Genomic DNA, 14,926 nt, shown 5'->3' with positions numbered 1-14,926 from the left:
TAGTACAAACTATAGACAAGGAAACTGGAAGGGATGGAATTGTGACATGGAAACCATAAAAATAGGTGGTACTAAAACTCTAAACATGCTGAACTTAACGATGGCTGTGTTTTCCGGAGAATCATAGCATTAAGAGATGCAAATATTCCCTCTGATAGGAAACCCGGCATCAGAGTCTCATATGAGGACCCTAGAAACCATTACAGCTGGCCTGCCTGAGGAGTGGAACACCCCAAAAGCGAGCACGTTCCCAGTGTTATGAAGAGGGAAAGGAGAAGGATGTGTGGTGTGTCTGGAAATCTGGAGCTGTCAAAAAGCATTTTACAGCACCTGTGGAGTAGTTTCAGAAAACGACCGGATTATTACAGACATGGATACAGATATGTTGGAGATGCTGGCGCCGTACTTTGACAAGTGCATGAAACTGCGGCATCCAGCCGAACGTTCTGGGAGAAGAAAAAGTGATTCCAGCATTTACCCATTTTTACGGCTGACAGAAAACACTGCGGGCATGAGCTCAGAGGTGCAGAATGAAGTAAATAAAGCCATAAAAGATGGCCTGGCTGCCTAATTGCAGACTGCAGGGATAGCAGAATAACAAAGAGCACCATTTGCATTGGCTTGGCTGAAAGTCACACTGTCCCCCCGTGGTTTCAGCAAGACAAGCCTGAAAGGAGAAGGACGTGGCCTCCATTTCCACACAGGAAAACCTGCCTTGCAAGCCCAGATCTTGAGGCAAATATGTCAGCACTTACTTGAAGCTGACGCTTAACAGCTTTCTCTCAATGCTATGCAGGCTGGAAACCAGCTCGAGCCTTTGCAAAAGCGGTTCAAAGCAAGCATTTCCTCCTTGCATGTGTGTATCCATGTGTGTGGACATCCAATATGCTGACCACATGGTCTCTATTATTGACCTGCTATGTACATGGCCAGAACAGAACTGAGGCCGGTGCAGATTTTCAAATGTTTTCTCGAAAAACAAGCTACAGGGGACTAATAGCGCTCCGAAACCTCACAGTGACATACTTGAAGGTTGAACTTACACAGAAAAGGGCCTCTCAGCTGTGTGGCTGCTTATTGATTCACTTGCCCAGCCAATATGTTGCTGCTTTATTTATGTCTTTATAAACCATGTCTTTACATTTTTAACACTTTCACCTTGTCTTAACAGGAAGCATCGCAACGAAAAGTCTTTACTATCTATACTAGAAATGGTAATTCTGCAGGTCAAGTCAAAATTAAAACAGCTTATAGCTACAGATGTCTCATTATTTAAAATTTATATATTTTAATTTTATATTTTACATGTGTATAACAAAGTAATTGCTATATTACTAGTGCATCACAGTAGAATAATTAATGAGCATTAATGGCTAGATCATGCTGCTAAAAATACCAGATAATGCAAACAAATATGGTGACATGATGTCTTAAACTCCTGTTCTAATCTGTGGGGTGCCTAAGGGGTCCATTCTGGGGCTGATATTGTTTTCCCTCTATATGTTTGCCTTGGGCTGCTTAATACAATGTTTTACTATTTCTTTTTATTTCAATACTAGTGACAAATTGTTGTCTATATATTGCAGTGATATCAGCAGGTTGATCAATCTAATTCAATGTCAAAACTGTCCTTTATGTTGGCCTTGATGTTGTTTTTGAGGGAATTGCAGCGTGCTCTTGGTCCTCTGGGGACAAAATTGAAACAGTTTCTAGGAAGCTAACTGTATAAACATTTGCATACCAAGAAACCTGTTCAGTCCTGCATTTTTCACTTAAAAACATTGCTAAAGTGAGAAGAGGCCGTTCTTTTAAAGGTATTGAAAGAATGATGCTCTTATATAATCATGCCTGGAGTACTGGAGTTGCTGTTTACTCTTTTCAGCCTGAGAGATGCTTTTGCCTTCAGCAGCTTCAAAACGCAGCTGTCTGTTTTCTGGGATAAGACACAGAGCATCACTCCTGCACCAACCTCTCTTCACTGACCTCCAGTTAATTTTAGGATTTTAAAATGATGGTACTCACTTATTAGGCATTGCATGATGATTGGAAACACACATATTTCTGAGCTCTTGTCCCCATTTAATAATAAAAATACCCTTAGATCATCTACTCAGAGCTTTCTAGCAATCCCAAAAACAAAGTGAATATTTTCAAGAAATTACTAAAGACCTATATTTAGTCTCTTGCCGTTGTTGTTTTATAACATTTAAACTATATATTTTTTTCTGCTATAGGATTTAAAGTTGAATTATTTTACATATGTATAGGTGTGGATTGTTGCAAGTATATTTTGCTCTTGTTTACTTACACTTATTATTCATTATTTAATCTTTCGCTCTTTATTGTATTGTCTATTGTCAGGAAAAGTGCTAAATTTCTCCCTTATTTTCTCCAACTTGTGGGTTTTAGCTGAGATGGAACGCTATATATAGAGCACTATGCTAAGTGGCATAACAAATCAAATATAGAAATGGGCGCCTGTCAAAAACAAGGCAGTACAGTTCATTATAACTGTTTATTCTAATAGGGCCGGTCTAATTCCTTTGATGTTTGCTTGCTTCACTTGTTCGTAGGCCAGTATATTAGATGTCTTGCTCCATTACTGTCCTTTATCACTCTTTTAAATGTAATTACATAATTATTACTGTCAGTTGTATTGTATTTACAGCAGGTTAAAGCTCTATGTTTGTATCTATCAAAAATATTCAAATATCTGAAGGATGAAAATCATAATATCACATCTCCTCTTTTACTTGGAAGTTATCTTCTTATTTCACTGAGCTTCAAGTGAAAAATGACTGTGCTTGTTATTTCTGCTAAAGGGTTAAAGGGACAGATTATTGGCTGATGTGCCTTAATGAAGCCTTAATGAAGTTTCATGGCAAAATAACAATCAATGCTTATCTCATTTCCTCTAATTACAGCCTGTTGAGTCACTGCACCTGAAGTTGGTCCCTGTATGGTAAAGTGTGTTTACAAACTCAAATTTCAGTGATTGTTCTGCATTCCACTGTTTCCTGAACGACTTGGGTCTGAGGTCTGAACTCCCAGTGAAACGCAGTCAGAGTGAAGGAACACACATTCCAAACATCCCAGATACTCTGTAAGGCCTCAGCCCCTCATAGCGGGTGATTTATTCATGAAAAAACGAAGGCAGAAGAAGCTGGAACCATTCCAGCACTGCCAGACAGGGTCCGTCTCACGCTAGCAAGAGACTCCCTGTTTCATAAAGCACTTCACCTTCTTAAACGCCTAACAGGAAGATTTAACAAAGAAGCACGAAGAACCGAATCGAGACACTTTCGACTTTCACCAAATGTAACTGATCAGCTCAGACGTGTTTGGTGTCTGAAGTTCTTTAGTTTTGCGCTGACATCAGATCAAATAATGTCCACTCCAAATCGGTCAGATTTCACCAACATTTACTGAACATCAGATCAAATAAAGTCCAGTTCGGTCAGATTTCACCAACATTTACTGAACATCAGATCAAATAAAGTCCAGTTCGGTCAGATTTCACCAACATTTACTGAACATCAGATCAAATAAAGTCCAGTTCGGTCAGATTTCACCAACATTTACTGAACATCAGATCAAATAAAGTCCAGTTCGGTCAGATTTCAACACCATTTACTGAACATCAGATCAAATAAAGTCCAGTTCGGTCAGATTTCACCAACATTTACTGAACATCAGATCAAATAAAGTCCAGTTCGGTCAGATTTCACCAACATTTACTGAACATCAGATCAAATAAAGTCCAGTTCGGTCAGATTTCACCAACATTTACTGAACATCAGATCAAATAAAGTCCAGTTCGGTCAGATTTCACCACCATTTACTGAACATCAGATCAAATAAAGTCCAGTTCGGTCAGATTTCACCACCATTTACTGAACATCAGATCAAATAAAGTCCAGTTCGGTCAGATTTCACCACCATTTACTGAACATCAGATCAAATAAAGTCCAGTTCGGTCAGATTTCACCAACATTTACTGAACATCAGATCAAATAAAGTCCAGTTCGGTCAGATTTCACCACCATTTACTGAACATCAGATCAAATAAAGTCCAGTTCGGTCAGATTTCACCACCATTTACTGAACATCAGATCAAATAAAGTCCAGTTCGGTCAGATTTCACCACCATTTACTGAACATCAGATCAAATAAAGTCCAGTTCGGTCAGATTTCACCACCATTTACTGAACATCAGATCAAATAAAGTCCAGTTCGGTCAGATTTCACCACCATTTACTGAACATCAGATCAAATAAAGTCCAGTTCGGTCAGATTTCACCAACATTTACTGAACATCAGATCAAATAAAGTCCAGTTCGGTCAGATTTCACCAACATTTACTGAACATCAGATCAAATAAAGTCCAGTTCGGTCAGATTTCACCACCATTTACTGAACATCAGATCAAATAAAGTCCAGTTCGGTCAGATTTCACCAACATTTACTGAACATCAGATCAAATAAAGTCCAGTTCGGTCAGATTTCACCAACATTTACTGAACATCAGATCAAATAAAGTCCAGTTCGGTCAGATTTCACCACCATTTACTGAACATCAGATCAAATAAAGTCCAGTTCGGTCAGATTTCACCAACATTTACTGAACATCAGACCAAATAAAGTCCAGTTCGGTCAGATTTCAACACCATTTACTGAACATCAGATCAAATAAAGTCCAGTTCGGTCAGATTTCAGCAAAGCTCCGCCCAGTAAAACAGGACCACCCCATCCAAATTAAATAATTCTCCATAGCTTATCGGTTACAGGTTCAGGTCCACATAGGACAGCGTCTGGGTCTGGACTTACGTTACGATTATGTCGCGTCTTATTCTGTGAGTTTATTGGCTGGTTGTAAAGCAGAAATCTGATTACTGTCTGACTCAGAGTTTCCCCATGGTCTGATTACACAAGAGCATGTAGACACATGCATCACATTACTGACAAAATCTGATTTTCTGCAATTGACAGATGATCAACACACTCACTGTTTCTGTCATTGGCGTGAGGACAACCAACACACTGGATCAAATTAGTTTGTCCTCTACTTCATCACACGTCTCTTAAAGCAACTCACGTGAAGAGTTCCAGGCAGCAGAGTTTGTGTGAAAATATTACATCTATTATAAAGTTGATCTCCTCAATGAGGTGGTGAAACTCATTTTTTCAAAATAGGAGGCAGTCAATTCTACTCACTGTGAGTAGCGAAGAATATCTGTGTCATTTGTCTGTTTCTTTTCCAGATGGTGTATAAAAAAGAGCTTAGAATATTTTTGCATTGTTGTGATTATTCACGTCCCATTTGATGAATAACAGCCGTTAGAGTTTAGGGGGTCAGTTAAGTTTACGTTCTGAGGTCAGAAGCAATCTAAGTGCTGTCTGCCGTTTATGATCCACACAGACTTCAAACAGAGCTTGTATCAGTCATCAAGTAACTCTGGCTGAGCTGCACGAGGGACAGGAGTCTCTCCTTGGCTGCTGGACTCAGAGGCTGTTGGTGATTTTCAGAATTAAGTGAATTAGACTCTGCGTGAGTGAGCTGTGAATCATCACCGAGCTCAGGACCATCTGCGCTTCCCGGAACGTTTACACACAAAAATCCCACAACTCAGAGCTGCCGTGAGCCCTGGTGTCACATTTTCTCACGTTATCGAGTAATTGGGGGTTGCAAATGGTGGGCTGGCTCAGTCATCAGAGAGCTGAGGAAGATCTACTGCCATCACATCAGCCAAAATCACTTGCAGAAAGAAGGAGAAAGTCAAAGAAAAAGAAGTGAAAAATCAGTTCAAAACACATTAAAAGTTCTAGAGAAAATGAGGCTCCTAACAACCACCTGGAAGAGCTGGTCGACCCCAAAACTGCCCCCATCAGATAAACAGCACTGAAAGCTTTGATCTCTGAGAGAGAGGAGAAGATCAAGCTGCTTCAGATCTGAAAACATCCACAGGTGTTTCTGTCCATCCTTCCACTGTGAGGAGACCACTCAGCGCTGTGGGTCTGAAAGGACGTGTAGCTGATCAAGAAGAACCTCACTGAGAAAAGGAGACGGACACACCAAACAAAGAAGCAATTCTTCTTCTTCTTCTAATAAGAATGTTATCATTTTTGCGGTTAAATATTAAACCAAAAAAAATGTGGAAGTTTGCAGGCAGGTGGTGCAGCAGTCTAATCCCGGTCATCAGAAGATTGAGAGTTGCTACAGGCGCCTGTGGCTGGGAGTCCAAGGCACGACTGACCTCCCTCTCTCTGGGTGGGAGGGATGGCCTCTTATGAGAGCGGCAGCTCGTAAAGATGAGGTGGCGCTTCACAGGTCTTGGAGGAAGCCTGTGCCACTTTCGCCCTCCTAGCGCTGGTGGTATCGTGTGACTGGGGGAGTCCTAGTGGGTGGAACTGGAAACGACTAAACTGGGGACAAAAGCTTCCAGGCTGGATTTAAGAATAAAGTGTTAAGTAGTAATGTGGGCAGGATGTGACCCATGGGCCAGCAGTCGGAGACCCCTGCAGTATAGCATCTTTTGAAAGGTGACATGTCTCTCTCTCTCTCTCCCTGTCTCCCACTCTCTCTCTGTCTCCATCTCTCTCCGTCTCTCTCCGTCTCTCGGTCTCTGTCTCTCCGTCTCTCTCTCGCTGTCTCTCCGTCTCTCTCTCGCTGTCTCTCCGTCTCTCTCTCGCTGTCTCTCCGTCTCTCTCCGTCTCTCTCTCTCTCTGTCTCTCCGTCTCTCTCCGTCTCTCTCCGTCTCTCTCCGTCTCCTTAACAGCATGTTTTGAAATGTGATCCTTCTCTCACACACACTGACTGCTGGTGTCGCCCCAACAGCATCTTCTGAAATGTGACAATTACTCAGAATTCACACCAGACACGACACGTCAGCGACTCAGAACTGCAGCGTAATAGAAGCGAAACCGTCCACCAGCCCAATCCACACCGCTTCCATCAGTTCAGCACTTTGGGTCGTCATGACAGTACAGACGCCATTAACACAGTGCGGCAGCTGCAGGGCAAGTGAGCTTATAACATTACACACACAGTGTTTCCCTATAATTAAACAGCGCCACCAGGTCTAGAGGAGGAAAGAAAGGCAGGTGCACTGACAGCGTTGATGTAAACCGTCTCTGCCATAGAAGAGACTCAGGAGACCAGGGTTTGCAGTAAAGACGATTTCATTCATAGAGCACTTTGTCCATCTCTGAGACCAAGGCCCAATCTGAAAACAGCAGCTTAAAGCAGAGCTTTATACTCTAAACTTCTCAGAACAATGGATTGACCACTCCAGGTCCTGACCTCAACAGCACTCAATCCAAGACTCCTAACATCCACCTGGAAGACCTGGCAGACCCCAAAACTGCCCCCATCAGATAAACAGCACTGAAAGCTTTGATCTCTGAGAGAGAGGAGAAGATCAAGCTGCTTCAGATCTGAAAACACCCACAGGTGTTTCTGTCCATCCTTCCACTGTGAGAAGACCACTCAGCACTGTGGGTCTGAAAGGACGTGTAGCTGATCAAGAAGAACCTCACTGAGAAAAGGAGACGGACACACCAAACAAAGAAGCTGGACGATGGACTGACCGCCCCAGAGTCCAGACCTCAGCACCACTGAATGGGTTTGATTACTTCAGAAAATGATAACTTTGGTTAAAACTGGCAGATGTACCCTTCACAGCGAATGATGCCTATTGGAATAAATACATAAACACTTATGTAGGGTTATGACAAGCTTGTGTAGCCTAATGGACAGTAACCTACAGTAAAGTGTTATAACCACATATCAAGTAAAACAGTAGTAATGCTAGTTCATGATTGAATAGGTGTAGATGTGTGATATTTGCTCTCACATAGTGCAGCTTTAATGTGACATTAAGAGCAAATATCATCGTGATCACACATTTACACCTATTCATTCATAAACTAGGAGCAAATAAATAAATTACTCGCTATAAAGAGTCACCCTATAAAACCTGCAATAACCATTTAGAAGTTCTTCAGGTGGTACATCTTTATGTATTAACGTCGTATGCACAGTCTCAAGAAGGTCCAGCTCGATGTTTCCGCCTCTAGTGCTGCAAAATCAACATCGTACTGATGAAGATGTGATGATGATAATAATACATAATTCACTCACATCTTCAGACGATGCTCCTTCACCAGGTTTAGACCGAGCTCTCTTTAAATCATCACATTCATCCACTCGGGGTCCGAAGTGCAAACCACAGCGCAAAATGTTCCTATATTTCCACCAGAGTGCATAGTGCCGTTTTAATATGAGGCGTTTTACATGTTTCACACAGTATTGAAAGAAGAAGATCTGCTAAAATAGATTGAAACAAAAACTGTGCTGTTACTTAACACATCATCTCTGAGAGTGGAAGTCAAGGACATTGTAACAAGGAGAGAAAGAGCCTCGGGAGCTTTTGTCAGGCCAGCATCATGGTCCTGTAATTACACCTTCATGAAGCAACAAATCGGCTGCTTGAGCACAGCGATGAGTTTGCTTTCCTTTCCAAACATCTGGGAGCTGGAAGCAGAAGTGCATTTGGATCACAGCGGAGTTCAGCATTTGGAAGTGAACTCTGTTCCAGGGCAGAGAGCTTGAAGCTGAAACAATGTCACCATTCAACACCAACGCCGCGGGAAAACTCTCCTGAGCCTGCGGCTCATCAGGACAAAAAAGCTTCAAGGCCAGAAGAATCAATGACCATCTTCCCATGAATCACTTCCTCGGTCATTAAGACTCTGCAAATATTAAGACCATACAATATTGGATCTTTAGCCTTAAGGGGATGAAAGTAGGGCTTTTCAAAAACACAGCTGAGGATATGAGTGCAGTGCAAAGGAACTCTGAGGAGGAAACAGGAGATGGTCGACTCTGCTGAGAAAAATCAGCAGTGGTCTGCAAAGTACTGTAGGGGTCATCTGAGGGCTACACCAAGCCAACTACTGACCATCGGACACCACTGTCGAATGTATTTATGATGTGTCCAGCACCGTTTGCTTAGCACAGCTAAAATCCACTAACAGGAGAACATCACAGCTAAAATCCACTAACAGGAAAACAGCACAGCTAAAATCCACTAACAGGAGAACAGCACAGCTAAAATCCACTAACAGGAAAACAGCACAGCTAAAATCCACTAACAGGAGAACAGCACAGCTAAAATCCACTAACAGGAGAACAGCACAGCTAAAATCCACTAACAGGAGAACAGCACAGCCAAAATCCACTAACAGGAGAACAGCACAGCTAAAATCCACTAACAGGAAAACAGCACAGCCAAAATCCACTAACAGGAGAACAGCACAGCTAAAATCCACTAACAGGAAAACAGCACAGCCAAAATCCACTAACAGGAGAACAGCACAGCCAAAATCCACTAACAGGAGAACAGCACAGCCAAAATCCACTAACAGGAAAACAGCACAGCCAAAATCCACTAACAGGAGAACAGCACAGCTAAAATCCACTAACAGGAAAACAGCACAGCCAAAATCCACTAACAGGAGAACAGCACAGCCAAAATCCACTAACAGGAGAACAGCACAGCTAAAATCCACTAACAGGAGAACAGCACAGCCAAAATCCACTAACAGGAGAACAGCACAGCTAAAATCCACTAACAGGAGAACAGCACAGCTAAAATCCACTAACAGGAGAACAGCACAGCCAAAATCCACTAACAGGAGAACAGCACAGCTAAAATCCACTAGCAGGAGAACAGCACAGCCAAAATCCACTAACAGGAGAACAGCACAGCCAAAATCCACTAACAGGAGAACAGCACAGCCAAAATCCACTAACAGGAGAACAGCACAGCTAAAATCCACTAACAGGAGAACAGCACAGCTAAAATCCACTAACAGGAGACCAGCACAGCCAAAATCCACTAGCAGGAGAACAGCACAGCTAAAATCCACTAACAGGAGAACAGCACAGCCAAAATCCACTAACAGGAGAACAGCACAGCTAATATCCACTAACAGGAGAACAGCACAGCTAAAATCCACTAACAGGAGAACAGCACAGCTAAAATCCACTAACAGGAGAACAGCACAGCCAAAATCCACTAACAGGAGAACAGCACAGCCAAAATCCACTAACAGGAGAACAGCACAGCCAAAATCCACTAACAGGAGAACAGCACAGCTAAAATCCACTAACAGGAGAACAGCACAGCTAAAATCCACTGACAGGAGAACATCACAGCCAAAATCCACTAACAGGAGAACAGCACAGCTAAAATCCACTAACAGGAGAACAGCACAGCTAAAATCCACTAACAGCAGAACAGCACAGCTAAAATCCACTAACAGGAGACCAGCACAGCTAAAATCCACTAACAGGAGAACAGCACAGCTAAAATTCTTCATTTTCTTAGGGCATTTCTCTGTTTGAGTCTTGGTTCCTCTCAGTGGTTCTCCATGATGGTCTTAGGGGAAGGTTTTCCTGACTTGGTCTCCCTCAGTAACACTCATAAGGGAACTGCACCCACATTTCTGGAACATTGCTTTGGAACAGTGCGTGTAAATAAAACAGAATTGAATTAAGATGTAAATGAGGTCCAGCTTTTCGTCAGCGGTCAGCACTGACAGGACTTGGGAATGGTCAGAGGAGTCTGCTCAGTCCTGGAGTGCAGGATGAATTCTCCCAGGGTTTGGAGGCTACTGGCACTCGCAGCCTGAGCGTCTTTGCTTCTGTTTTACATCTTTTGTTTATCCCATAGAAACCAAACATGGAGCTTCACTATCCAGACAAAAGTCAACAGCATCTCAGAGGAATTTCATGCACATGGTTTTCCATATGTTTCTGTTTTGCCAGGAAAATACGCTCCTTTCCAGACAAATGTTAGACGTGTTGGCTGTTTCTGTGCGTGTTTGTGTTTTGCATGCAGGCTTCAACCTAAAGCCATTGATTTCTATGTGACAGACTTGAACATGAACATTCAGGGAAGCTTCCCTCACCAGCTGACAGTGATGAACACTCCAGGCCGCAGTGCTACACTTCATTCCAAATGTAAAACGTACCCACTCTCTCCGACTGGTACTGGCCCTCTGCCTCGCTGATGCTGTTGGGGGTCTTCTCAGACTTCTTATTTGGAGATTTCACTGAAAACAAGAACAGAGCAGAGCAGTAAACCATTGGGCTTTAAACAATAGTTGTGGTCCTGAGGCTGGAAGCCTGTTAAACAAAAACAGGTCCAAATCTCCCTCAAATAAAAATATTCATGACAAAAGAGAAAAGGGAAAAGAAATATTACCATTTGAGGAACATTCTGTTAGAACTGGAAATGCACTGGCAGAAAACTAGTAACACATTTTCCATAAACACTTACCCAAATTTTAAAATGTAAAATTTGATTAAATGAAATAGATATTCTTTGTATATGTTGTGATTATTTCAATGTATGAATATCAGAACTCGTAATCGCTTACTTAACCTGGTACTCAAATAAACCGTGAACAGTTTAAAACAAACAATGAAATATACTGGGATTTACATTTTAATCTTAAAATATATTTTTGACTTCTCATAGAACAGAAGACCATTTCTTTAAGACTGAAGTCCATCAAATAAACTGCTTCACCAAATTGCCAAACCCTAAGTAAGTTTAACTGCCTCATCAGCAGAGAGGTAACAGGCTCCTCCAGTAATATTCAAATTTAAGCTAAAATATCAATTAAGGCTAATTCAAATGAATTAGATTAACTACATTTAATGGGAAACTGCAACCGATGTTGATCTTTAAGCTAAAGATGCCCTATATTTGATTAAATACAGCATGATAGAAGTGAAAATGCACCAGTGTAAATCAACACCGCGATCCCATAGACACGGCAGCTGAAATTAGCATTATTAAAGCATGATCGTGATTAAATGACAATGTATGGACAAAGGTCATGAACTTGGTAGTATATTCTGTGCTTTAATTAACATTGATATATGTTTTAAAGAGGACCACAGGCAGAAAAGCAGCAGATAAAATCAGATCTTTAACAAATAAAATAATCAAATTCAAAGTTATAGGCATTTGTTTTAATTGAAAACAAAACATCTTGTATTATGAGGGTTTGTCTTGTGCACTAATCCTAAACCTTCTTTTAAAATATCCACGTGGTGCCGGAGCTTTTCTAAACGTCTTGCTGGCTGTTATGTGCTGAAAAATATCTATGATTCTACTCTGTTTATCAGCAAAAAATGCTGTGTGAATCTGCAGCATATGATGACATATCCTAAGAAAATGCTCATAAATCTGATATTAGATAATATATAATATAAGATATATAATTACACAGTAGTAATGGGAGTGTTAATTAGCACCATGTAATACCTTCTTGTGTCAGTTAATACTGTACTTTAGGATGATTTTACACATTGACATTTACAGCGCAGCTTTAGTTGCTTGAAACCTGCATGAAGCTAAATTGCACCCGAGTTGCACAATGAAAAGTCCTGCAACTCGTTTGAAACTCAAGCCCAACAGGTGCAAGTGCCTTGACTTGGTGAAACAAGTTCATGACATGCCAAATACTGGTAATGCATCACATGATCACACAGGAATTTAATCCATTTGTGTTCCTATTTTTTCACAGTGACCTCAGAATAAAGTCGGTCACACCAGTGACGTCAGCTAGAAGCTTCATATGAGATCATGAGCTGAGTGAGAAGATCTCTGAGAACTGAGAGACACAGTGGACTCACCATGAGCTTTTCTCCATAGATCCTCAGACAACAGGTCAAAGGGGGTCGAGTGACGTCATCGGCGTGACTTTTATTTCAGAATAAGAGACGCAGCAACACCAGAGACACGACGCCTGGGGGACTTTTATTATATAGTTTATAATATTTATTTGGCTTTTGTTTATTTATGTCATTTAAATAATATTTTCCACAGTCATGTAGAGATTATTGCAGTTAAAACTGCAGAAAAACTAAATACGGCCTCAGCTTCACACACGACTGTGGGGACTGGAATTCTATATGATTGATTTAAAAACCAATATTGATAAACTGATGGATCAAGGTATAATTTTAAAATAGTTTTAATTTGAAATATAAATACATTGTAACCCAAACATGTTTTTCAAGTGTAATACTGTAACACAACGATGGACGTTTCTGTAGAACGACCCAGTTGCTAATTTCTCAAGAGCAGTGACTCGGCATTTTACTGGAGTGAGCTGTGAGGATGTGAGGCGAGAAAAATTGTTAGAATGAACAGAAGAAAACAACCCATTAAAGATGAGATCACTGTGTATGAAACGCCTCAGACGGCACGGTGTGCTTATCTGTCTATGACCTCCTTCATCATTTCCGTCTATCACATCATCCAAATCTGACGCCACAGCAGAGCTGCTTTCTGCTTTCTTGATCATCCCTCTGCTTTCAGAGCAACTGACATCCTGCAGCTTCAGAACAAAGGAAGCAAGCGAGACTGTTGGAAAGAGACCACAAGAAGAGTGAGCGACGCTTTTATGACTGGTTTTATGTGCATGAAAAGCTGCCCTGGATTAAAAGCGGTGAGAATGCAACCCACAGGCTCATCCGAGAACATTAAAAATCGGATGTCTGCACCGATTTCGCCGAAATCCTTTTACATCTAAGCAGTTTGAGCATGTGATGCAGTGAGACTGTGCTCTGAGCTTCAAACACGCTGACAAAGTGAAAATGTAGCTGGAGGAAATGATTAGACTGTCAAATCTGATTCATGATGCATGTTCTCGTCTTTTTCTGACTAATAATCTTATTGCTATGCCATTTTTGAGAGATTGGGTTTGATAAATGAATAGAGAACGAGGCAGAGGGGCTGATAAACTGTGCAGCAACAGATGAACTAAAGTGTTCAATTTAACTTAGTCAACATATAAGGTAGGTGTAGCTTATAAAGTGGCCAATGACAGGACACACGAGGGGTTTCCAATAAAATAACCAGCCAGTGGAATTACAAGGTAGGTGTTTCTAATAAATTGGCCAGCGAGTAGAAGCACAAGGTAGGGGTTTCTAATAAAGTGGCCACTGAGTGGAAGCACATGGTTGGTGTTTCTAATAACGTGGCCAGCGAGTGGGAGCACGTGGGTGGTGTTTCTAATAAAGTGGCCAGTGAGTGGAAGCACAAGGTCGGGGTTTCTAATAAAGTGGCCAGCGAGTGGAAGCACATGGTTGGTGTTTCTAATAACGTGGCCAGCGAGTGGGAGCACGTTGGTGGTGTTTCTAATAAAGTGGCCACTGAGTGGAAGCACGTGGGTGGTGTTTCTAATAAAGTGGCCCGAGTGGAAGCACATGGTTGGTGTTTCTAATAAAGTGGCCAGTGAGTGGGAGCACGTGGGTGGTGTTTCTAATAAAGTGGCCAGTGAGTGGAAGCACATGGTTGGTGTTTCTAATAAAGTGGCCAGTGAGTGGGAGCACGTGGGTGGTGTTTCTAATAAAGTGGCCACTGAGTGGAAGCACGTGGGTGGTGTTTCTAATAAAGTGGCCACTGAGTGGAAGCACATGGGTGGTGTTTCTAATAAAGTGGCCCGAGTGGAAGCACATGGTTGGTGTTTCTAATAAAGTGGCCAGTGAGTGGGAGCACGTGGGTGGTGTTTCTAATAAAGTGGCCAGTGAGTGGAAGCACATGGTTGGTGTTTCTAATAAAGTGGCCAGTGAGTGGGAGCACGTGGGTGGTGTTTCTAATAAAGTGGCCACTGAGTGGAAGCACGTGGGTGGTGTTTCTAATAAAGTGGTCACTGAGTGGAAGCACATGGGTGGTGTTTCTAATAAAGTGGCCCGAGTGGAAGCACATGGTTGGTGTTTCTAATAAAGTGGTCAGAGAGTGGGAGCACGTGGCTGGTGTTTCTAATAAAGTGGTCAGTGAGTGGGAGCACGTTGGTGGTGTTTCTAATAAAGTGGCCAGTGAGTGGGAGCACGTTGGTGGTG

At 41.9% G+C, this 14,926-nt stretch overlaps 1 protein-coding gene across 2 annotated transcripts in view; it reads right to left on the bottom strand.

Moving 5' to 3' along the window:
* cpxm2 (carboxypeptidase X (M14 family), member 2) overlaps positions 1 to 14,926 on the bottom strand; it is a 123,283-nt gene that overhangs the window by 91,820 nt on the left and 16,537 nt on the right. For both annotated transcript variants that reach the window (XM_037544324.1, XM_037544323.1), the window contains exon 2: positions 11,038 to 11,118. In XM_037544324.1, the coding sequence (XP_037400221.1) occupies positions 11,038 to 11,118 (81 nt within the window). The remainder of the gene's footprint in view (positions 1 to 11,037; positions 11,119 to 14,926) is intronic.

This window comes from Pygocentrus nattereri, chromosome 13 (assembly GCF_015220715.1).
Source record: "Pygocentrus nattereri isolate fPygNat1 chromosome 13, fPygNat1.pri, whole genome shotgun sequence".
Lineage (NCBI taxonomy): Eukaryota > Metazoa > Chordata > Actinopteri > Characiformes > Serrasalmidae > Pygocentrus > Pygocentrus nattereri.
The sequence above is the reverse complement of the archived record's forward strand: the minus strand, read 5'-3'. Positions and strand labels throughout refer to the sequence as shown.